Source organism: Dendrobates tinctorius, unplaced genomic scaffold (assembly GCF_039654945.1).
Source record: "Dendrobates tinctorius isolate UK_male_01 unplaced genomic scaffold, ASM3965494v1 ptg000128l, whole genome shotgun sequence".
NCBI lineage: Eukaryota > Metazoa > Chordata > Amphibia > Anura > Dendrobatidae > Dendrobates > Dendrobates tinctorius.
This window is the reverse complement of record NW_027361796.1, coordinates 13886143-13912829: the sequence shown is the minus strand read 5'-3', so window position 1 is coordinate 13912829 and position 26687 is coordinate 13886143. Positions and strand designations below refer to the sequence as shown.

The 26687-nt window shown below is 42.5% G+C and overlaps 1 protein-coding gene across 10 annotated transcripts in view; it reads right to left on the bottom strand.

Annotated features, from left to right (window-relative positions):
- Nucleotides 1–12861: 12861 nt before the first annotated feature.
- The window catches only part of LOC141047561 (beta-1,4-galactosyltransferase galt-1-like), a 149745-nt gene continuing 135919 nt past the window's right edge, over nt 12862–26687 (bottom strand). For all 10 annotated transcript variants that reach the window (XM_073542665.1, XM_073542666.1, XM_073542664.1 and 7 more), the window contains one exon: nt 12862–14282. In XM_073542665.1, the coding sequence (XP_073398766.1) occupies nt 13006–14282 (1277 nt within the window). In that variant the 3' untranslated portion in view covers nt 12862–13005. The remainder of the gene's footprint in view (nt 14283–26687) is intronic.

The window sequence follows — 26687 nt, the reverse complement described above, 5'->3', positions numbered from 1 at the left end:
ATGTGGGAAAATTCATTATGAATTTGGTTAGCAGTGTGTTCAGATGCCACTTCATTTTCCATGTCCACATTTGAATCATTCAAAAAATGCTTTTTAATGGTTAAATTACGCATAAATTTGTTAACATCCAAAATAGTAGCAAATAGGTCAAAGTCCTGGTCTGGAACAAAGCTCAAACCCAGAGATAAAACTTGGATCTGTTCCGATGTGAGATCTCTGGACGATAAATTCAATACATTCAGCCAACTTTTCATCTTCATATAAGAGGCAAATATCTCTTTATGACATTACCAGGTTGGCAAGAGAGGGTGAGAATTTGGCCCCCGTTGCCACTCCTGTTTGCTGCAAATAATAATCCCCATTTAAAGGCGTCTGTCTATACGGAGTTCCGAGTTCTGCGGTGGTTACTGGTGAGCTGGCTTATTTTCTCTTTATATTGCTTTCATAGTTTGGACTGCCTTGCCCCCAGTTTTACTCTCCGATTTATGTCCATTATGTTGTGGATTTGTACTCACTACAGTTTATTGCCTACATGGGGAAACACAACATTTTTTATTTCTATGGTCGTTTTTTCTTTCAAATATGGCCACAGAAATAGGAATCGGTCCAAGAAGGCTGCTGAAGTTTTTTCCAATCAGCCAGAATTAAACAGCAATACATCTGGTTTCATTGAAAGTCTCAGCAAATTGGAAAAACTCCTTATGCAGGAGACAAAAGTATGGTGGGACCATGCAACGCTTAACAACTACCTGGCGAAGGAAATGATTCTGAGGGGTTTGCAGATTAAAAAAATCCCCACTACTGTTTATTCTGATGAATTTAAAGAACAATGGAATACCATTCTGAGCAATTGCTCATTGAATCTGATGAGATTAATTAGTCGACATGAAGAAGCTAAAATCAAGGACATTCAACAAGAAATGGAATCCATAAATTCATCTATGATGGAGTTTAAAACATTAACACAATTTGACTCTTCCATTGCCAAAATGAATGAAAATATTACAGCATTGGAGGAGGAGATTATGGATCGTAAAAAGAAAAAATTTTTGCAAGATCTAAGCGATTACTCTACTAATAAAGTTTATGAATGGGGAAACTGGGATAACATTAACAAGACTCCCAAATCTATCCTCAAATATAGCCATGCTCACAATAAACGCAAATATCAGAAATTTAGAGTAACCAAACCGCATGTTTATTTTACTTCATCGAATCCAGACTCCTCTGATAATCACTTAAGTGCTTCTGATATATCACTGAATGAGAGCACTTTGAGTGTTTCAAAAAAGGATTATCGCCATGCAAAAAACGCAAAAGGCGTGGGGGCAGAAAGCACTGCAAACGTTCTGGGGATTACTACCCGCAAGAAGAAGTACCAGATCAAGTAAAAAATGTATTGAATTTATCGTCCAGAGATCTCACATCGGAACAGATCCAAGTTTTATCTCTGGGTTTGAGCTTTGTTCCAGACCAGGACTTTGACCTATTTGCTACAATTTTGGACGTTCACAAATTTATGCGCAATTTAACCATTAAAAAGCATTTTTTGAGTGATTCAAATGTGGACATGGAAAATGAAGTGGCATCTGAACACACTGCTAACCAAATTCATAATGAATTTTCCCACATGGACTTCCAAGAGCAAGTGTCATTGGTTACTATACAAGAATTGGATACTGATTCTACAATGAATATGAACCCTATCAACCAATCGTGTAGTTCTACCACTAAAAATCCTTATTTTTATCCAGTCCAGACGAGATCTGATTGCATGGATCGTTTTCAGGATATAGTTGAAAAGGAGTTGCAGGTTTTATACAATCAAAATATTAGTACATCTTGCAACCGAAAAAATTTGTCAAACAAACAATTTCATGCGTTAAAAGAACTGAGTTTAATGACAGATCCAGTTATAAAAATGGAGCAGTGGTAGTCCTGAACTCTGCAGACTATTATAATAAAATGATGGAATTATTATCCGATCAGACAACATATAAAAAGTTAAAATATAATCCTCTGCAGAACTTCAGAAATAAAAGTAGTACAATTATAAAATATGGTTTAAGTTTGGGAGTTCTTACAAAAAAGCAGGCGGAATTTCTGGAAGTAAAAAATCCAGTTCTCCCAATTATACACGGGGTTCCTAAGATCCATAAGGCGGATGGCATTCCCCCTATGCGACCGATAGTCTCAGGAATTGGTTCAGCAAATGAGCACCTGTGCCAGTGGGTTGATTCACTGTTGCAACCCCGTGTGCAAAGAACACCTGGGTACATTAAAGATTCCAAACAGGTATTGGAAACTTTTTCACAAAAAAGTGGTCTTCCACCTACACTTGGTTATGCTGTGATGTAGTGTCATTGTACACTTGTATCCCCCACAAACAAGCAGTCCAGGCCTTACAATTTCATTTGGAGAGATTTAGTAATTATTCAATTGATTTGATTAATTACATTTTGCAGGTGGTAGTTTTCTTATTATCACACATTTTTTTTTCTTTTAATGGGGATTATTATTTGCAGCAAACAGGAGTGGCAATGGGGGCCAAATTCTCACCCTCTCTTGCCAACCTGGTAATGTCTTTTTGGGAATCTGAATATGTTTTTTCCTCATTTAATCCCTTTCTGGATCAGGTGGTGTGGTATGGCAGATACATTGATGATACCCTAATAATATGGGGGGGGGGGAGATGTATCTGCCATACCGAACTTTATCCAATACTTGAATTCTAATAGTTATAACATCAAATTTACATTTAGGTTTTATGTTGCAAATATATATTTTTTGGATTTGGATCTAATTGGTATTGATGGAGAAATTATTTCTACAAAAACGCATCATAAACCGTTTAGTGGGAATACCATTTTACATGCCACTAGTAGTCACAGTAAGCATACCATTAAATCAATACCAGTGGGTGAATTTATAAGGGTGAAACGTAATTGCAGCAATAATGAGGATTTACATAGTGAAATTGAGCATGTTTCTAAAAAACTGAGAAACTGCAAGTACCCACAATGGGCATTGAAGAGAGCGCAAATAATCGTAGAGAGAAAAAATTGTGTAGAATTAATTACATCTTCAATGAGTAATAAAAATAAAAACAAAAATGAATCACATATTTATAATAAACCATATATATGTTTTCAATTTAGTCCACAATTTTCAAGTATTAAAAAAATCATAAAGCGATATTTGTCTATCTTATATGAAGATGAAAAGTTGGCTGAAATTTTAGCTCCAGGCATTAAGATAGTTTCGAGGAGGGCACCTACATTAGGCAATAAGTTATCCCCCAGTATATTTTTCTTAAATAAAAAATCCAGAAAAACTTGGCTCACATGTGCAGGGGTTTTTAGATGTGGAACTACTAATTGTAAGACCTGCAAACATGCACATGTCACCAAAAATTTCTCCAATGCTGATGATACAACTAATTTCAAAATTAAACATTATATTAATTGTAATTCATCTAATATAATATATAAAATAGATTGTAAAATTTATAAATCATACATTGGTTGCACTTCGAGAAAAATGAAAGTGCGAATTAGAGAACATTTGTATGATACTTATAATACAAATAATATAAATCGCAATGTATCAGCTGCATCTCAGCACTTTATAACACATCATGCTCGTAACACTGCTAGTTTCCAGGTACAAGGAATAGAGCAGGTTAATACACCCTTTCGTGGGGGATTCTAAACGACGTCTTTTACCCAGGGAAGCTTTTTGGATTTATCATCTTAATAATCGATTCCCTAATGGCCTAAATAAACGCAACAATCTAATGCTTCATTATTGTTAAATATATTGTTTTTTTATATGTGTTTTTGTTATTCATTGTTTTTAATTGTAAAGGACCTTTTTGACATGTCACCTGGTTATATATTGTAACATCATTGGAGAAATCCTGCTATATAGTAAATCAAAGGGTGAATATCTTTATGGCTTTGACAAAGATCGTTCTGATCGAAACGCGTTGCCGTATCCATGGCTATGGCATCTATATGGAGAGTTTTCTATTTTAAATTGATGAAATAAAGAAGAAATTATTTTACACAGCTGGAACAAATCTTTTCTCTGAGTAAATCTGCTACATGCAGGTGATCTGATCATCGCCTGTATGTAGCAGAGCCGATCAGACAAGTGCAGCTTCTAGTCTCCTATGGAGACTTTTGAAGCGTGCAAAAAGTAAAAAAAAGTTTTAAAAATATTTAAAAAATAAGGCCGGGGTCACACTAGAGAGGAATACGGATGAGTGAGAGGCGTTAAAAGCATGCATTACACACGGACAAATGATTCTCTATGGGGTAGCTCCCAACAGCCATATATTTCTCGTCCGTATTCTATGGTCCGTGCCAATCGCAGCATGCTGCGATTGTCAGCGTACTACGCCCGTAGTACGCCAATGCAAGTATATGGGTGCGCAAAAAATACGGATTACACACGGACCACACGTGTGACTTGCGAGAAATATGCAGGTCTTTTGGCAGGTGACAGGAAATGGACCAATCCATCATCAGAAGAAGGGTGGAGGAGTGATACTGTACATTAACAACAGATGGTGTAATCAGGGGCATGTAACAGTAAAGGAGAGACATTGTTGCCCAAACATTGAACTATTAGCAGTGGGCCTCAGGCCTTACTATCTGCCTAGAGAATTCTCTCTTGTTATTGCAGTGGTGTCGTATATACCACCATCTGCAAATCCAGAGGCAGCTGGGGATGTACTGTCTGGGGTGATTGCCCGGCTTCAGACGAAACACCCTAACTCTCTAACTGTCATTTCTGGGGATTTTAATAGAGCCAAGATCTCATTACCTAAATTCTATCAATATGTCAAATGTTCTACAAGGGACAATTATATATTGGATCTCCTCTATGCCAGTGTTAAGGATGCTTACTCATCATCTGCATTGCCCCCCCTGGGGAAATCTGACCACAATCTCATACTATTGTCTCCAGCTTATCAACCAGTTGTCTGCAAACAACCAGCGACAATTAAACGGATAAGGAAATGGTCTCCGGCAGCTGAAAAGACTTTACAAGACTGCTTTGAATGCACAGACTGGGAGGTGTTATGTGCCAGGGAACCTAATGATGATGTTAATGAGGTTACCAGGAGAGTTACTGATTACATCAACTTTTGTACTGACAATATTGTACCTATTCATGAGGTTCGGTGTTTTGCAAACAATAAGCCTTGGATTACAAAAGAATTGAAACATCTACTAAACAGGAAAAAAAAAGCTTTTGAAAGGAAGGACAAGGAGGAAATGAAAATTGTTCAGAGAGACTTAAAGGGGAAAATTAGGATTGCCCGTGAAGCATTCAGAATTAAATTGGAAAATAAATTGTCACATAACAACTCCAGAGAAGTGTGGGCTGGAATGAAGCTTTTGACTGGGTTTAAGGCAAGGTCAGATCAGGGGGGTGGGGGGCTGATCATGGCTAATGAAATGAATGTTTTTTTCAACAGATTCAACAATAAATGTGCCATGTCAACAGAGGAGAGGGCCGGGGAGAGACGAGCAATATCAACTGGGGGGAGGAAGTCGGAGTCTTTCTTGATCTCCGAAAATGATGTGAGGGAACAGTTTAGTAAGCTGGTCATGGGTAAAGCAGCAGGGCCTGATGGTATCTGTCCACGTGTCCTCAGAGTGTGTGCGAATCAGTTGTGCACTGTCTTCCAGCACCTGTTTAACTGGAGCTTACAATCACAGAGAGTACCAGTTCTATGGAAGACTTCTTGCCTGGTGCCGGTTCCCAAGACTACCTTCCCGAGCTCCCATAATGACTATAGACCGGTGGCCTTAACATCGCATGTGATGAAGTCCTTGGAGAGAATTGTACTTGCCTACTTGTGTCCGAGGGTGTCTGCTTTTACGGACCCCCTTCAGTTTGCGTATCGGCAGAGTCTGGGGGTGGACGATGCTGTAGCGTATCTACTACAAACAGTACATTCCTTTTTGGACAATGATAGAACCACTGTGCGTGCCATGTTCTTCGATTTCTCCAGTGCATTCAACACCTTACAGCCACTATTATTACGTAAAAAGCTGGTTGAAATGGCGGTTGATGAGGGACTAGTGAATTGGATCATTGATTATCTGTCGGACAGGCCACAGTTTGTGAGGTTGGGGGCGGCCGTATCGGATAGTGTGCGGAGTAGTGTTGGAGCCCCTCAGGGAACGGTGCTGTCGCCATTCCTTTTTACGTTATACACAGCTGATTTTCAGTATAAATCAGACCTTTGTCACCTTCAGAAGTACTCTGATGACTCAGTGATAGTCGGAGGTATTGAGAGAGACCGGGGGGAGGAGGAATACAGAAGGGTGGTTTTGGACTTTGTTGACTGGTGCCAGGCTAACCATTTAGAACTCAACGTAAAGAAAACCAGGGAGCTGGTGTTGAGTTATGGAAGGTGCATGAAGGATTGCTTACCTATCACTATTGATGGTCAGGATGTGGAGATGGTGGAGAATTTCAAATATTTGGGGGTTCACCTGGACAGCAAGCTTGATTGGAGGTGCCATATGGAGAAGGTTTGCAAGAAAGGGATGAGTAGACTTTACTTCCTAAGGAAGTTAAGGTCGTTTAATGTGTGTAGCAAAATGCTTGAAATGTTCTACCAATCCATTGTGGCGAGTGCAATCTTTGATGCAATTATATGCTGGGGTAGTAGTGTGCGCACAGCTGACGCGAATAAGCTGAATAAACTTATCAAGAAGGCTAGTGCGGCGGTGGGTCTACAACTCAGGACTTTCGAGGAGGTATTAGAGGATAGAATTACTAAGAAATGCAAGGCTATAATGAGCAACAATACACACCCGCTCTATGGACTGTTTGCGAAGCAAAAGAGCACATTCAGCAAGCGTCTACTCCAACTAATGTGTAAAAAGGAAAGATATAGAAAATCGTTTGTTCCGACAGCTGTGGGGATGTTTAACAAATGTATAAGTGTAAAGCATCCCAAGACTAAATGAAGTTCAAAGTGTATGGGGGGGAATTGGTGAGTTACAAGTACCAGTCTATCCGCATCTGCTGTCCATATAGACTTATTTTGTAAAGTGTGTATTGTTCTTGTAATGTTCTTGATCTTTGTTCTGCTGCTGTAATACTGTAATTTCCTCCGGGATCAATAAAGTTTATCTAATCTAATCTAATCTAATCTAATCAGGAAGCTTAGACATGCAAATGAACTCAAAAAGCGCTCCAGACATCCAGGAAGTACGCCTCCACGGAGTCATCAGCGTCATGGCGCCATATTTCCTCAATGTGGAGATGCTTAATGTCTTAGTGCAGGAGCGGCCAAAAATCTGGGACCAACATGATGCCCATTATGCCAACCGGGTAAGAAAGGAGGCGTCATGGAGGCGCATATGTCGCCAGATGTTCCACGATTTTGGTGATCGGCCACATGAGGAGCAGCAGCAACTGAGTAAGTACAACCCACCCAAAAACTGTGTAAAATTACCTCACATCAAAAAGTGAATATAGAATCATAGATTTTGATGTGACCCATGGTTTTACACTGCCATCATTTGGCCCAGGCCACAAGCTCCTCATCCTCCTAGCCTACCAAGTTAGTAAGTGTAGTTACTTGATGCATGAACTACTGTGACCCTGTGTATCTGGCCTGGATGCCCCAATTATATATGCCACCCTGGGTAGAAAGCACACCCCAGAAGGCCACATGCCTAGGCTACTGTTAGCAAATGTGACATATCAAATATGTGAAATTGAGAATATTTCCTGTCACATTGCAGTGGAAGATGTGATGAGATGCTGGCGCAGCATCCGCGACCAATACAGGCGGGAACGTCAGCAGCGGTCCAGGAGTGGTGATGTGGGCCACCTAAAGCGGAAATACATTTATTATGACAGCCTCTCCTTCCTCGCCCCTATTCTGGATCTGAGACCATAAGTAGATACCTCACACCACATTACACAGATACTTTACAGGGCCAAAAATATTGATTTATTTTTGGCTCAGTTCTATTTCATAACAGAACTCAGTCCAACCTTACGGAGAGAGGAACTGGCTCAGATACAGAGACCATCATTGATCCTATAGGGGATGAGGTGGCTGACCCATCTTCTCCCCCTACAAGAAGCATGGGTGAAGAATCCTCGCAGGAAAACCCAGTGCCTGTGCCACAAACTCCACCACCAGGACCACATCCACAACCAGGACCGTCTGCTGCTGCACCATCAGCCATACTGGAGGAGCAGGGCAACATGAGCAGCAGCCCAACTGCCCAGATATGGGCCTCACCACAGCCTGCTGGACCATCCCGACGAGGAAGAAGAAGGCGCCAGATCCCTGCCCAGGATACATGTACAAATGTGGACAATGGGGTCCTCAACTATTTGGCTAGAGTCAATACTGATGATGGCGAGGAGGCATACTCACGCAGCCTGGCCCTTTACCTTCATGCCCTTTCCCGTGAGGTGAGGCTCCGTATTCGAGGATGTTTTCAGATCCTGCTTGATGCTTGCACACACCCCAATACCCCGTATGAATTATTTGAATATCTGGTGAGGTGGCAGCTTTCACCCAGAAATCTAATGCGCCTTAGACACCCCACACACATGCTTGCTCAAGCAGGCTCTGAGGATCCTCAAATACATGGGCCTACACCTCACCCCCTTCCTCCCCCTACCCAACCTTCCCAACAACAGCCACATATGTATGGCTCTAGCCAACCTCACCAATATGGCCACTTGTTCCCACCCAGTGTTGGAGGCTGGTCCCAACCTGGTTGGGGACGATATGGATATATTGGTCGGTATGAGACACTGGCCAACCAGACCCAACAAGATGCCCCTCTTCAGTATCACTCTGGCCAGTACCCACAACAATCCCAGGAGTCAGCACATTACCCACATCATGGGCAACAGTATGCCCCCACACAGGGCGATGTTGGGCAAAGTAGCCAGCAGCAACCACAGGCTGGTCTTCCACCTTCTCCTTCCCCAACTTTCCACAATTTATAATGTAGCCATTTTGGTATTGCCTAATTTTTTTTTTTGTCTCTATGTGTGCAAATGTTATTTTGAACAAATGTTGACATCTGCAAAAAGGCCAGTTTGGCCCATTGCCACAGTTCTCATATGGCAATAATATGTTTTGGTTAAACCCCCCCCCCCAAAAAAAAAGGCAAAAGTAAACATTTGTCTACTACATTTAACATCTCTGTGTCAATTATAAAAAAACAGTGTCAGCATACTAACATACACTTACCAATGCAATAAAACACTCAAAGAATCATAAGGGGTAGAAATATATATATTTAGACACACATAAACCAAAAAATTATAACATAGACACAGCATGCTCTTGCCAAGAAGTTACACCCTCAGGTGACATAGTAATTTGTGAAAATATCACGCACTTTGAGGCCAGACAGCGGTCTACGTTGAGGGATGATAGGTGGTCTCGCCCTACGCACATTGTCCAACCCACGCACAACACCAGCAGAGGAGGAACAATCATGTATCCTGGTGAAGTTATGAAGAACCACACAGGCTTTAACTACTTCATTAACATTTTGTTCACTCAGCTGAATGGCAGACTGGAGTACCCGCCATTTGGCACAAAGAATGCCAAAGGAACACTCCACCAGTCGCCGAGCACGTGATAGGCGCAAGTTAAAAATTCTGCGCTGGTGGTCAAGGTTGCGCCGGGGATATGGCCTCATGACATTGCGCGTTAAATGAAACGCCTCATCTGCCACAAGGACATAAGGGACTGATTCCTGAGAGGAGCCTGGTAGCTGGCGTGGTGGTGGTAGATCCAACTGGTCGGTGCATAGCCGCCGAGCCATAATGCAAGTATTGGAGACTCGAGAGTCTCCCGTCCTTCCATAGGCCCCAATGTCAACAATTATAAACTTGCATTGAGGGTCGACCAGAGCCAACAATACAACAGAAAAGTATTGTTATAATTGAAGAATTGGGAGCCAGAGTTCGGCGGCTTACCCACCTGGATATGTTTGCCATCAAGGGCCCCAATACAATTAGGAAAGTGGCATTCCTGCTCAAGTCCCTTGATATCCTCAACCAGTCTACCATCCTAGGCTCGGGCATGACGAGTTGATGTAGTCTTGACCATATTTCACTACATGTCGACCTGACTATGCCAGAAATGGTAGATCTTCCAATCAGAAACTCATGGTGGAGGGTGGCATAAGACAGGCCAGTGGACAGGAAGCTGAAGAACAACAGAAAAGGGACATTTTAGAATGCACAAATTAAACAAAAAACAGGTACATACATACCAAACTTGTTTGGATTTCAGATCTACTAACACACACATATTTGGTCGCACAATGACTAAGTGATATTCAGTACATATTACACATAACATTCTGGTCTGTAAGTTTCAACATATCTGGAATAAAATGAGGGCATTAAAATTAGTCCATGAAGCAATAAATACATACTTTTTGCAACACATCATGAACATAGAGAATGTGGTTGTGTAGTACATACCGTAATGTGAGTAGAAGTCGCTCCTCTGCAGATATAGCTTTGCGCATCCTTGTGTCCTGAAAGGTTATCCCAGGGCGCACTGTCTCCAAGAGTCGATCAAATGTTGCACGGCTCATGCGACAGTATTGGTAGAATTTTGCAGGATGCTCCCACAGAGAAGAATAGAGGCGGTGAAAATGAGCTCTTGTGAGTCATTGCCTCAAAAGTGGATGTACCCACATGCGTCTCCTCCTCCGCGGATCCACTATCACTGGGTATGGTTGACCAAAGCGGTGTGACAAAAGCCAGTTGAAGAGAACCTGCTCAGTTGTGTTGAAAGTCAGACTGTCTGCCAAGTTACACATACAACAGCAACACACCTAGTGAAGGCAAGGTCACAAATGGACAGAATGGAGGCAGCCACCTGTTCCTGAGGCAATAAATAGGGTGCAGGTTAATTAATTAAATAGTTAGCAGGCCTCAAAACCGTTAAATGTCCATTTTGCAACGCTGCGAGAAAATCTTGCCATACGGATTCCATACGGATTACATACGGATGCTGACATGCGCAAAATATGCGACCACACCTTGCTTACGGATGACATATGGAGTACAATTTAGGGGTCATTCATGCATATTACGCATGTAAACTACGAACCGTATTTTGCATCGGTTAGTGTGACCCCGGCCTAAGAAAAATATACAGATCAATTAAATAAAAAAATAAAAAAATCAAACATACACATATTAGGTATCGCCACGTTCAGAATTGCTAGATCAATATAAAAAAATTAGCCCGATAGCTAAAAGGCGCAATGAGAAAAAAAAAAAATGCCAGAATTATGTTTTTTTGGGTCCCCACAACATTGCATCAAAATGCAATAACGGGCGAACAAAAGATCGTATCCGCACCATGTCAGCTCGGCCCACAAAAAATAAGTGCTCATCCAACCCGAGGTTATGAAAAATGGAGACTCAACAGGTATTGGAAAATGACACTTTTTTTTTTTTATAAACTTTGGAATTTTTTTGCACCACTTAAAAAAGAACCTAGACATGTTTGGTGTGAATGAACTTGCAGTGACCTGGAGAATCATAATGGCAAGTTAGTTTTATCATTTAGTGAACATAGTGAAAAAGCAAAACATAAAACATTCCCAGAAAACAAGTGTGGGATTGCACTTTATTTGCAATTTCACCGCACTTGGATTTTTTTTTTCCAGTTTCAGAGTACATGACATGGTAAAACTAATGATGGCTTTCAAAAGTACAACTCATTCCGCAAAAAAACTAGCACTCACATAGCCATTTTGACCAAAAAATAAAAAAAATTATGCCTCTGGAAAGAAGGGAAGCAAAAAATGAAAATGCAAAGCCAAAAATACCTCTGTCGTTTACATTAATGTAAAGTCAACTGCTTTATTCATAGGGTTTCGGCATCATATAGATTTTTACCGCGTCTTTGATGCACTCGTCTTTCTTTATAAATTTTACATAAAAAACTAGTGGCTACTTCCAAGCAAAAGCCACCTGAAGAACTATAAGGTTACTTCTTTTGGCCACTTCATGACTTTTGAAGCCTGAAGTGATTGAAAGAAGTTACAAAATACTGAACATGTGCAAAGAAAGTTGTTTTGATCATTGCTGCGCTTATAAAGCCAAAAAACAAGGACTAGCACACCTGTTAGGCTGGGGGTTAGACTTACAAGAAACTCACACGTCAATACCCGACACTGCCTCCGGCACTTGGATCAGAGCGTTCAGCTGCATTTCTTTCTATGCAGCTGAACGCTCTGGTCCCGAGTGCCGGAGGCAGTGTCGAGTATTGACATGCTAGACTCGTGCGAGTTTCTCGCAAGTCTGACCCCGGCCTTAGTGTAAGTTATGTGTAGGTGCACCCTGGGGCCTTTAACACACAAATATAACATAAACGTAAATAAGTAGTAACACATGTAAAAAGGAAAAAGTCATAGGGCACTTTATTGAAAGTCAGGCAGAGTTCTTTCTCTGCCCTTATCTATTTTGAGGCCTGTTTGGCACATAGCGAGGTGAGTTACTAGAGATAGCGACAATCCTGATTCAGTACACCTTGTTGAAGTGGGATGGCTTTTATGTTTTTTGAGCAAAAAATAAAATCTCACAAAAGTGCCCTATGTTTTTCATGTGTTACTATTTATTTACTTGTTGCAGTGTTTCTACATATTTTTATTATAGGTAATATAATGCACATAATGCATTCGGTTATTTTTTTATGCTTTTTTTTAGCGCATTTTCCGGTGGAACCCACCTGAAAGTTACGTATACACATACCCATTGATACAAATCACCAACAACCAGATGCTATGCAGATCACAAGATTTTGAAATCTACACTGGGAAAGGTAATCATAATTTTATTTTTTAATATTGATGGGATATTAAAACTTTGACTACAAACTATTTTGCATAAAGCAATATGCAACTACAAAACCTAAAAAATGGCACAACCTTTTTCTTTCACACACATTCTCTTGTGTCCGAGCTAGTCCTTTGGGAAAAGTTTTTGAACAACATCATTAACTTTAGGCACCAAGGACCTATTGTATCTCAAAATTAAGTCATCTTTGATCCAGTCTTTCTCTAGAATGTTCTCGTCTCTGGTATTTTTACCGTGGAATACAATAGCATCTTGTCTTTTATCACTTCTTATATTTCCTTTAGGCTTTATAACAGAGTGGATTGAAGTGTGAATGACTTTTCGTGGATTAATAATAATTTTGGGTGGGGTTCTGGTTATATTAATAGGTTCTCTATACAAACGTTGAAGAATATTATCTCCAGGGATATGATTCCATAACTTTGATCCAGATGCTTGCTCTGATGATAGAAAAACTAGGTTTTCAAAACGAAAGACATTTATATGTGGATAACGTTTTTGGAGATTGCTCATTAAAGTTGGCCAGTCCCAATATTGTAATGGAATGATAATCTCATCAATGTCGTTTAGGAAAACATATTCACTTTTAAACATATTTCTGTAGATGCAGTCATTTAAAGAAGCAATTTGTCCATAGTAGCCAATTTCACTGTCGAGTCCTTTAACGTATTTCCACTTTGTGGAGGTTTTCAGATATTTGTCTATTGGCCAGGGTATTACCTCTACGACACCTTCCTGAAAGTAATGTCTCAAAACCTTGTCCACATTGTCACTGCAGCTCGTGTTATAGATGGTAACTCTAGAAGCTCCAAGTAATTTATACATTTCAATAGCCTGAATCACTTGCAAAGCGTTATCAAACTTCCCAAACAAGGCAGAGATACAAACCGTAAAATTAGCAGAAAATGGCCCCATTGGATGTTTTGAGATCTCAAACACTGGAATTTGGCTTATGTCTTTTGTGCGGTTTGTATAAACAGAGATGTAGTTAAAATCACAATCAGGTGGTATTCTACATAGGAGACTTGCAGTCTCATAAGGGAATCCAAATTCGTCCTGAACAATATCAATTTCTGCCGCAACGTGTACATAACCAAACTGCTTACAGTAGAACAAACAGAAAAAGTTGTTTACTGTGTGATGGACTATAGCAAGTATTCTTATTAAACTGGATTCTCTGGGATCATAATACGGAGCGATGATGAGGGTTTTGTTATCCTGTAATGGTATTAAGGGCCCGATGGCAATGTTGGAAATGTAGCTTATTTGAGCATCTTGGGGTTGTAGCAGATAAAAGAGCAAGATGAGAAAGAGCACCAATACATTGCAGGCAATGAACTTCTGTTTTAATGAGCAGGACATCTTTTCATCATGAATACTGACTGTAAAAAAAGAAAAAGAATTAAAGTATAAAACATAACTTGGTATAAAACATTGTGATTGCACTGATAAAACATAAAAAATCTTATTTTGAGTCAGACAGTTTTGCAGAATTTCATGTTGCAGATAATCTGCTCCCAAACTGAAACAAATTGGCATAAAAATATTCTTCAAGGTCGCTACTGACCACATACCACAGAGGCAGGCAGTGAATGGGTTCCTCGAAGACCAAGGGACCTAGGATGGTTGGTCCATTCCCATTGTCTATTGAGCTGCAAGAACCATAACAGGAAGCCCATTTTGACACTTGTACCACCCTTACAAATATCAGTTTGATATAAAACACCATACTTTTTCTAAAGATTTTGGTTAAATACAAAGTAGATTTTTTCTCGTTTAATATTCAAATGTCTGGAAATATCTTAAATATCATCAATATTATGATGGTAAAAATAGACAAAAGTTAGGGAAGAAAGGGAAACAAACAAAATCAAAAGGTGTTAAGGAGAATCTGTCTCCTATTTTTAGCCCTATCAGCTGCCGGCACCGCCATCAGGGGCTTATCTACAGCATTCTGTAATGCTGTAGATAAGCCCCAGATGTAACCTGAAAGATAAGAAAAACAAGTTAGATTATACTCACCCGGGCGTCCCGTCTGGTCAGATGGGTGTCGCTGTCCGGTGCCTCCCATCTTCTTGCAATGACGTCCTCCTTGCTTCTGCCGCAGCTCCGGTGCAGGCGTACTTTCTCTGCCCTGTTGAGGGCAGAGTAAAGTACTGCAGTGCGCAGGCGCTGGAGCGCTCTGACTTTTTCCAGCACCTGCGCACTGCAGTACTTTACTCTGCCCTTAACAGGGCAGAGAAAGTACACCTGCACAGGAGCCGCGGCAGAAGTAAGAAGGAGGACGGCATCATATGAAGATGGGAGGTGCTGACCGGACCGAGACACCCATAGCACCCGATCCCTGGTGAGTATAATCTAATGTGTTTTTCTTATCTTTAAGGTTACATCGGGGGGGGGGGGTGGTATCTACAGCATTGCAGAATGCTGTAGATAAGCCCCAGATGGCGGTGCCGGCAGCTGACAGGGCTAAAAATAGGTGACAGATTCCCTTTAAATAGTTAAAAATGCGCAAACTGATTTGATGTTAATCGAGCTCATGCTGAATTTTATAAAATGTGCAGGTCACAGCCAATTCAAACATATGCATTTGATTCGCACAAATCACCAATATCAATCCTTTTTTTCACATCCATTTCACTAGTAAAAATTTTAAATAAAAGTTAAATTATCGTTTCACAATGGTTGTCTGTCATTTCTTTCTGCGGCGAACTATGTTTAAAAAAAAGGTTAAATACAGGGTATTTCAAAGGTAAAAAGGTATTCAAAACCAGGTATATAACTGTGGGTAAATTTTAGCTTTTTGCCACAGTTGTGTTCCTGGTTGTGTTTGAAGCAAAGTATTTCACCTAAAAAGTTGTGTTTATTGTTGGTGATTTCCTAACAATGTACACAACTTTTGTTAAAAGGTGAAATACTTTGCATAAAACACAACCAGGTACACACCTGTGGCCTAAAGCTAAAAATAGTAAGACCATGACAAGATAGCCAACTTTGGTTGGCAAAGGTATATACTGTTGGTCCAGAAGGTACACAAGTTTGGTTAGGGCACAAATCTTTCACACTCTGTCATCCTGCCAGTGTACTCTGCCTTGAGGCGACATAAAGTATAGTGCAAAATTGTCCCTCATTACTGAAACCGTCACAGAACTTCTAGTGGTAATGTCATGGTAATCTTGCAAGGTGGTTTCTTCAGAGGTGTCCTCAATGGAAATGGGTTCCTTGTAGATAACAAAATTGTGGAGTACCACGCACGCTTTGATCACCTCGTCCACAGTTTCTGTCTTGAGGTTGATCGCAGTCAATAGGACCCGCCATTTGGCTGTCAGAATACCAAAGGTACATTCAACCATTCTTCTTGCTCTTGTGAGGCGGTAATTAAAAATGCGTTTTGGTCTTGTCAATCCTCTGCTAGCGTACGGTTTCAAAAGGTGTTCTGACAGCTGGAAGGCTTCATCCCCTACACAGACAAATGGCATAGGTGGACCAGATGTTTGAGGCAGCGGTCTAGGTGGTGGGAACTGGAAGGTGTTTCCATACAGTTTACGCCCCATGGCAGACAGTTTGAAAACTTGAGAGTCATTGGAGCGGCCATAGGCCCCAATATCAACCGCAATAAATTTGTATTCCGCTCCAGCGATGGCCATGAGGACAATTGAAAAATATTTCTTGTAATTGAAATATTCCGATCCCGATCCAGCTGGCTTTACAATGCGGATATGTTTCCCGTCCACAGCGCCCAAGCAGTTTGGAAACTGACATATCTGTTGAAACTTGTCAGCAATTTCAATCCACCTCTCTGTTGTGGGCTCTGGTAAAAACTCTTCAGCTAAGGAGTCCCACAGTGCACGGCATGTGTACTTCACAATTCCAGATATGGTGGAAATCCCGAGTCTGTACTGGAAATGCAGTGACGAAAGGGATTCTCCAGTTGCAAGAAATCTGTGGGGAATTAAAAAACAATAAATTAGTTTTAAATCACAGCATTACATACCAAAACTGAGCTATAACACTTGGAGATACAAACTACCACCAACAAGATTGCAGTGAAAGTGTGCTCTGATGCGATCACATCCAATAAATGTGGCTTACCTTAAAGTCACCATCAGACGCTCTGCGGGTGAAACAGAGAAGCGGCAATAGGTGTCCGCTTTTCTTATGAGGTGTGCAATGCGCTCCACCAAGTAATCAAAATTCTCCATTTTCATCCGAACATATCCAAAAAATTTATCCGGGTTTCGTCGAAGGTCCATGCAGAGTGTAGAATAGACCCCACGCGTCATTCTCTTGGCTGTGATGGGGTGGATCCACAAACGTCGTCTACGATGCCTGATGCGCTGCTGTCTCGCTCTCTCCTTCTCCAGAACAATCACCCTCAAACGATTCGCCTCCGCTATAAAATCCGCCAAATTCTTCAAAATATTTCCAATGACAACATCCATCTTCGCCAGTAACTTGCTCTTCTCTCCAACCTGCACTTTCTCCTCTACAACCTGTCAAAGAAGGGCTGTAGGAACATGCTATATATAGTTTTCCAGTAGCCAATCCCGTTCGGAAGGCCACAAGGGTCAATTTTAAAAACCGGATCCGGCGTAATCCGTCGAAAAACGGATAGAAAAACGGATGTACCGGATGAGACGGATCCGGTTTTGTCTGTCAAGAAAAAGATGGATCCGGCAGAAAACCGGATCCGTCACATCCGGTTTTACTAAACATTTGCCGGATCCGGCGTTCCGGCACGACGCCGGATCGCGCCTGACGCCGAAAACCTGATGTGTGAAAGTAGCCTTAATGCCACTAGAGATAGTAGTGTAAAAGGAAAAAAAAAAGTGTACAGTATTAGTGGGGTGGAAGTGAATACCATCATGAAACATATGTCATTTCACAGTCTTACATTAGGATGATGTCATTTCTGTCAACGACATCAGTTTGAGTCAGTGCTATATACAGACCACAAATGAAAAGAGTAAATTTTTTTTTATCTACTTTTTTATTTAAAAACATAAGCCCATCAGGGTGCTTTGCTTACATAAGCTGTTATATTCAGCTTACCTTAATTTTCTTTATTGACGTTATTTGGACATTACTAAGGCTTTGTTTGAGCTTGAAAGCGGTTACACAGTCTTAGGGTACCATTACACTTAGCGATGCACCAGCGATCCCGACAACAATATGGATCGCTGGTGCATCGCCAAGTGGTCGCTAGTGAGCTGCCACACAGGCAGACCTCACCAGCGACATCGCAGGGGTCGGGGGCAGCTACTTACCTGTCAGACGCGGCAATCCTGACGTCCTCCCGCCCGCGTCCACGCGTCGCTCGTCGGCGCCACAGGAAGCCCAGAAGGAAGCGCCCGACGAGAAATGAGCCAGGACCTTCTCACGCGATCAGCGATAACCAGCGGGGGAGCGGTCGGAGGTAAGTATCACACATAGCGATATCGCTGCTACGTCACACAAACCAGTGACGTTACAGCGATATTGCTAACGATATCACTATGTGTAATGGGGGCTTAAGGAAACCACCAAGTGCTAAGCCTCATTCACATCAATATTTTTGCATCGGTGCTTGCATGCCAAAGCCAGGAGTGGAACTTATGGAGAAAAACTATAATTTAAAGATTGACACCTGATCTGTGTTTAGGAGACAATCCTGGTTTTGGCATACAAATACTGATGAAATACTGATGCAAAAATATTGACATGTGACCGAGACCTTAAACACATTTTTTCAGGGCAGTATTGCTTTGAATTTGTCATTCACAACAAATTGATGTACTGCAAATCAAATATTCTGGAAAAATTCATCAAATCTGGTAAATTGAATTTTCATAAGATTATCTATAGTGGAATTAACTAATGCAATAAAGGGAAGATTTTGAACATAGGATAATGTCATGCACAGTGTGGAAAAGACTAAGGCTGGAGTCACACATAGCGACTCACCAGCGATCCTGACAATGATATCAATGTGTCAGGATCGCTGGTGAATCGCTATGTGATTGCTGGTGAGCTGTCAAACAGACAGCTTCACCAGCGATCAGCACAGCGATGCCCAGCGTCGCTGTGCACGTTAGTAACCAGTGTGCTGATGCAGGAAGCTGGTAACTAATGTACACATCGGGTATCCAAGGGACGTGCGTCCCTTAGATACCCGATGTGTACGTTAGTTACCAGCTCCCTGCATCAGCACGCTGGTAACTAACGTACACATCGGGTATCTAAGGGATGCACGTCCCTTGGATACCCAATGTGTACATTAGTTACCAGCAGATCGCTGGTCTCCCGCCTGTCACATGCAGCGATGCGTGGTGGCCAGCGGGAGAACAGCGACCAAAAAAATAGTCCTGGCCTTTCCTGCAGCCATCAGCGATACCGGCAGGGGGGCTGGTCGCTGATCGCTGTCACACACAGCGATCTCGCTGGTGAGATCGCTGTTGTGTCACAAAAATTGTGACTCAGCAGCGATCTCGCTAGCGAGATCGCTATGTGTGACGGGGACTTTAGTGCAACACAAAGGGATGAGGGGAAGGAAGCCCAAACACTAAACTACAGAATGGGGGAGTGGAAACCCTTAGGCAGATCTTATAACACCCTGCCTACCCTACTGTTCCTAAATTGGTTCCACACCAATCGCCGAACTGGAAACCTAAGCCCTGTAGATCCCTAGAGCTAGGCCCTGGATATGGAAGGGGGTACACTGGTCAGTCCCCACTGATAACTAAACACGACAAGGGAGACAAGGAGAGAGAAACTTGAGCAGACTCCAGAGAGCTCACACCAAACGGCCTCCATGAGCAACAGAGAGGAAGTTAGCAGACAGACACAGCTCGAAGCCTTCACAAGGGAAAAAGTGAATATTACTGGTGACTCTCTGAAGCAGGCTGGGAGTTTATAAACACAAAAGGTCCAAGTTTAGCAATTAGAGCCGGAGGGAGGATGCCGCTGGGTCCAACAGTTAGAAGGATTAAGAAGGCATATGCAATTCCAAACACAGAGACCTTCTGCAGCCAGATGTAGAGTGACTGTCTGTTGCATCGGACACACTCGTAACAGATTAAGACTAGACAATGTTAAATATACAGCGTATACTTGTTAAGTCTCTGAATGGTTTGTTTTTGACGATAGCTTCATTAAAAGGGTTTGGGCTTTCTGTAGAATTTCTATTTGGACCTAGGCTGCAGAATGCTGACAGTTTGTTATATACTCACTTAGAATTTAGCATCATTGCCTAGATACCAAACTTGGCATGTGTCCAGCCTCACTCCTGATTCTGCAGAAGTTGGTCACAGCCCGACTAGAGTTTTCCTGCTGAGAGACCAGGCTTTACGCCCACTCTCCAGAAGGCCTTCCTCCCTCCACTTTGCTTCTACTGTGCAAGTGCTGGAAGCAATTCTAGCACTTCCACAGAAAGCCTTTTCTTCCTCCTGCTGTGGGGTAGTGCAGAGCAGGCCATGAGAACACCAATTGGACCAAGTTGTCCTATCAGCTGTGAGGAGGAGGGACATTTTAAGAATATTCACAATCAGCTGATTGGACAGCTCAGTACAATGAATATTGGCATCTCCTTCATAGGAGCCAGCACTGTGTCAGGGTTGGTTTAACGGCTTGGCAGGGAGGCATTTGCTTTGGACCAGCATGGCCAATTTGCATATACCATTGACAAACTCACCAGATCCAGATCTCCAGTAGAGCTCCCGGTATCTACCACACTCAGCCAATGAATAGGAGCAGGTAAATTGCAAAAAACAAGGCGAGTAGGTGGACAAGGCTAGGGCACCGAGCTACTCCTCCCATTGCAACGCTGTCTGTTATGAATGAGTCATCGTAGGAGGCAAAAGCAGAAATACAAGCTAAGTCCAGAAAACCAGAGAAGTTGGCAACTATCAGATTGCAGACCCCTGAACCTATCAACACAACTAGCAGTAGCCGTGGGGGATTCCTACGATGCCCTAGACCCCTCAATCACAGCCGGAGAATTACATAGGCCTAAAGAAAGGGTAAATCTAAACTGCCCCAGAGCAGACCCCAAAGCAATAGGCAGCCCCCATCATATAATGACGGTGAAGCAAGATGAAAATACTAACACAGACAGAAAGATAGACTGAGCAAAGACTGGGCCCAAAACTACCTAGATAGGAAAGGACAGGAAGGCTGCTGTCTGCAATCTGCCAAAACCCTATCAAAGACATAAGCCAACAAGCTGATATGAAAAAGGCCCTGAAGCAGCTAGGCTTCAAAAACTAAATCAGCACTCAGGTATTTTCAGAAGACAGAGCTAAATGAATTCAGCACACCCCAGCAGGGAATGGCAGAAATCCAGAAAAACAAAGCAAAACAAAGTCAAAGCACCAAAGCAAAAGGCCGAGCAGCAGCTCCTTTAGAGGAGCAGGAATTCAGACTGGTCTCCAAGGATCCCAGAGAAGTCACCCGCAGGGCAGAAGGGCGTCGGCAGCCTTATATCCAGTCAGTAACTCCACTCAGCCAGTCATCATCATCAGCCTCAGGTGTTTGATAATCAGGCTCACTACCTTTCTTTACCAGAAGAGGGATTTCCTCGGGCCTCAGTAATGAAGGGGAAAATGAACTCACAACAGTACCTCCCCCTTGAGGAGGGGTCACCGAACCCTCAACCACGCCACCAGGGCGATCAGGGTGAGCCCGATGAAAGGCACGCACCAATCTTTTGGCATGAATATCAGAGGCAGAGACCCAGGAATTATCCTCCTGACCATAACCCTTCCACTTAACCAAATACTGGAGTCTCCGTCTAGCCAGACGGGAATCCAGTACTTTCTCTACCTCATATTCCATGTTACCTTCAACCAATACAGGGTCTGGAGGTGCCACCCCCGGAACAACAGGTTCAACAAACCTCTTCAACAAAGATTTATAGAACACATTATGGATTTTAAATGTGACAGGAAGAGCCAAACGAAAAGAGACCGGATTAATAATCTCCACAATCTTGTAAGGTCCAATAAATCTAGGTTTAAACTTAGGAGAAGCCACCTTCATAGCAATATTTTTTGATGATAACCACACCATATCACCAACCTTAAACTAGGGACCAATGGTCCTATGTCGGTTGGAAAACCGCTGGGCCTTTTCCTGGGAGAGAGATAACTTATCCACCACTTGGTCCCAGATCTGGTGCATTCTCTCCACCACAGTGTCAACACCTGGGCAGGCAGAGGGCTCCACCTGCCCTGAAGAAAATCGAGGATGAAACCCAAAGTTACAAAAAAAAGGTGACATCAAAGTGGCAGAACTAGCTCTATTATTTAAAGCAAATTCGGCCAAGGGCAAAAATGAAACCCAATCATCCTGATCAGCAGAAATAAAACATCTCAAATATGACTCCAAGGTCTGGTTTGTTCTCGCTGTCTGCCCATTGGTCTGAGGGTGAAAAGCAGAGGAGAAGGACAACTGAATTCCCAGCCTGGAACAGAAAGTTCTCCAAAATCTAGACACAAACTGGACTCCTCTGTCAGATACAATGTTCTCAGGAATCCCGTGCAAACGAACCACCTGTTGTAAAAACAGGGGCACCAACTCAGAGGAAGACGGCAACTTAGGGAGTGGTACAAGATGAACCATCTTAGAGAACCTATCACAAATCACCCAAATAACAGTCATCCTCTGAGAGACAGGCATATCAGAGATGAAATCCATTGAAATATGGGTCCATGGCCTCTTGGGGACAGGCAAAGGCATCAACAACCCACTAGAGCGAGAACACGATTTAGACCGGGAGCACGTCCCACAGGACTGCACAAAATTCCTGACATCACGAGACAAGGAGGGCCACCAAAAAAACCGACTCACCAGATCTCTAGTACCAAAAATACCTGGATGACCAGCCAAAGCAGAGTAATGAACTTCAGACATCACTCTCTTCTTCCACTGGTCAGGAACATACAACTTTCCACTGGGACAACGCTCAGGTTTGTCCTCCTGGAACTCTTCCAGAGCACGTCTCAAATCGGGCGAGATGGCAGAAAGAACTACCCCTTCGCCTAAGATGGTAGCAGGCTTGGTCACCACAGGAGAATCAGCAAAGAAGCTCCTAGAGAGGGCGTCTGCCTTGACATTCTTTGTTCCACGAAGAAAAGAAACCACAAAATCAAAACGTGTAAAAAACAAGGCCCACCTAGCCTGTCTAGGGTTCAAGCGCTTAGCCGACTCTAGGTAAATCAAATTCTTGTGGTCAGTGAGGACCACGACTTGATGCTTAGCTCCCTCCAACCAATGTCTCCACTCCTCAAATGCCCATTTCATGGCCAACAGTTCCCTATTCCCCACATCATAGTTATGTTCAGATGGAGAGAACTTTCGGGAAAAGAAAGCACAGGGATTCATTTTAGATGTTACAGGATCCTTTTGGGACAAAACAGCTCCTGCACCAATCTCAGAAGCATCCACCTCTACCTGGAATGGAAGTGAGACATCAGGTTGCCGCAAAACCGGGGCGGAGGTGAATCTTCGCTTCAGCTCCTGAAAGGAAGAAACAGCCTCCGGAGACCAATTTAACACATCAGCACCCTTTTTAGTCAAATCAGTCAATGGCTTGGCAATACTAGAAAATTTTGCTAGAAATTTCCGATAAAAATTAGCAAAACCCAAAAACTTCTGGAGGGTCTTCAAAGAAGTGGGCTGAACCCAATCGTGAATGTCCTGTACCTTGGCCGGGTCCATTTCAATAGTTGACGGGGACAAAATAAATCCCAAAAAAGAAATCCTCTGTACTCCAAAAAGGCATTTAGATCCTTTGACATACAGGGAATTCTCCCTCAAGATCCGGAACACAGTCCGAATATGTTCCACATGAGAATCCCAATCTTTGGAGAAGATCAAAATATCATCCAGATAGATAATCAAAAATTTATCGACAAAATCTCGGAAAATATCGTTCATGAAGCATTGGAAGACAGAAGGGGCATTAGTGAGCCCAAAAGGCATCACCAGGTACTCAAAATGTCCCTCCGGAGTATTAAACGCCGTCTTCCATTCATCCCCATGCTTAATGCGAATAAGATTATACGCCCCCTGAGGTCAAGCTTGGTAAACCAGCAAGCACCTTTAACTCTGGAGAATAGATCAGAAATCAGGGGTAACAGATACTGATATCTAACAGTAATTTTGTTGAGGGCACGATAATCAATACAAGGTCTTAATGATCCATCCTTTTTGGCTACAAAAAAAAAAAAACGGCACCTAAGGGTGACGAGGATGGTCTAATATGACCCTTCTCCAATGCCTCCTTAATATAGGATCGCATAGCCTCGTGCTCGGGTACAGATAAATTGAAGAGCCGACCCTTGGGAAATTTACACCCCGGGCTCAGTTCAATTGCACAGTCATAACTCCTATGAGGAGGCAGAGACGCAGACTCATTCTCACTAAATACATCATAAAAGTCCGACAAATAATCAGGAACATCATGCGACTGAGGAGAGGTGGAAAACACCGGAGCCTCACTAAAGGCACACCGACAACCCCAACTCACCACAGACACAGATTTCCAATCCAAAACTGGATTATGAATCTGTAACCAGGGAAACCCCAGAACAATAGTATCATGCAGATTATGTAACACCAAAAATCTGCAATTTTCTTGATGGTCTGGGGCGACCCGCATTACCACCTGGGTCCAAAACTGGGGTTTATTTTTAGCCAAAGGAGTAGCATCAATCCCCCTCAAAGGGATAGGCGTCTGCAGAGGTGTCATCGGAAATCCACAACGTTTAGCAAAATCCAAGTCCATTAGGTTTAGGGCTGCTCCCGAATCCACAAAAGCCTTGGCGGAAAATGTGGACAGGGAGCAGATCAGAGTAATAGCCAGAATAAACTTAGGTTGAACACCCCCAACAGAAAACGTGTGTGCAAAGCGTTTCTCTCGTTTAGGACAGACAGAAATAATATGCGAGGCATCTCCACAGAAAAAACACAACTTATTGCGCCTTCTGAACTCCTGACGCTGCTCTCTGGAAAAAACTCTATCACATTGCATAGGTTCAGACATTTGTTCAACAGGTGGCAACACCTCTCGTGCAGCTTTGCGTTCGCGCAAACGCCGATCAACCTGAATGGCTAATGACATAGAATCGTCAAGACCAGAGGGAACAGGAAATCCCACCATAGTATCTTTTACGGCTTCTGACAACCCCTTCCGAAAGAGAGCAGCCAAGGCATTATCATTCCAGGTAGTAAGTACTGCCCACTTTCGGAATTTTTGACAGTACAATTCTGCAGAATCACGACCCTGGCTCAATGCCAGCAGGGTCTTTTCAGCCTGATCAATGGCATTAGGTTCGTCATACAACAACCCCAAAGCTTGAAAGAATGCATTCACATTAGTCAGAATAGGATCATCTGGTTTCAAAGAAAACGCCCAATCCTGGGGATCGCCACGCAGCAAAGAGATGACAATTTTAACCTGCTGCGCGGAGCTCCCTGACGAGTTAGGCTTCAAGGCAAAAAATAAATTACAATTATTTTTGAAATTCAAAAATTTAGACCGCTCCCCAAAAAATACATCACGTGTAGGAATCTTTGGTTTAGCATCATGTGAATGAGCAAGGTAGGCGGAAATTCCCCGCACTTCCGCAGCGAGCTGCTCCACACGATCAGACAATTGCTTTATCTCCATTGAGAGAAAAAAAAATTCCCCCTACGGCCTCAGAGATATAGAGGAAAAAATATACACACTTTTTTTTTTTTACAATTCTTTCCAGCTATTGAGTACCCTAGGATCTGCGGTATGGCGGGTGATTCTGTTATGAATGAGTCACCGTAGGAGGCAAAAGCAGAAATACAAGCTAAGTCCAGAAAACCAGAGAAGTTGGCAACTATCAGATTGCAGACCCCTGAACCTATCAACACAACTAGCAGTAGCCGTGGGGGGTTCCTACGATGCCCTAGACCCCTCGATCACAGCCGGAGAATTACATAGGCCTAAAGAAAGAAAGGGGAAATCTAAACTGCCCCAGAGCAGACCCCAATAATAATAATAATAATAATAATAATAATAATAGTCTTTATTTATATAGCGCCAACATATTCCGCAGCGCTTTACAGTTTAACAGTTTCAAAACACAAGTCATAAGTAACAAGGTTCATAAGTAACAACGTTAACAGCTATAGACCATTTGATACTTCAAATTTGTGGTATATCAGTGTCTCGTAACGCACAGCAGGCGCTACTCGCCATTGATCTGGACTCGTTTCCCTATGAGTTCTGCACAGTAATTGTACATATTATTGTGGCGACAAGAATTAAAATTGCTAGCTACTGGACAAACTCAAAATGCCCCTCGTTTTCCGAAGTAGTGTCGCTAATTAACCCCAAAGCAATAGGCAGCCCCCAACATATAATGACGGTGAAGCAAGATGAAAATACTAACACAGACAGAAAGATAGACTGAGCAAAGACGGGGCCCAAAACTACCTAGATAGGAGAGGACAGGAAGGCTGCTGTCTGCAATCTGCCAAAACCCTATCAAAGACATAAGCCAACAAGCTGATATGAAAAAGGCCCTGAAGCAGCTAGGCTTCAAAAAATAAATCACCACTCAGGTATTTTCAGAAGATAGAGCTAAATGAATTCAGCACACCCCAGTAGGGAATGGCAGAAATCCAGAAAAACAAAGCTAAACAAAGTCAAAGCACCAAAGCATAAGGCCGAGCAGCAAACTTAGCTTTAGAGGAGTAGGAATTCAGACTGGTCTCCAAGGATCCCACAGAGAAGTCACCCGCAGGGCAGAAGGGCATCGGCAGCCTTATATCCA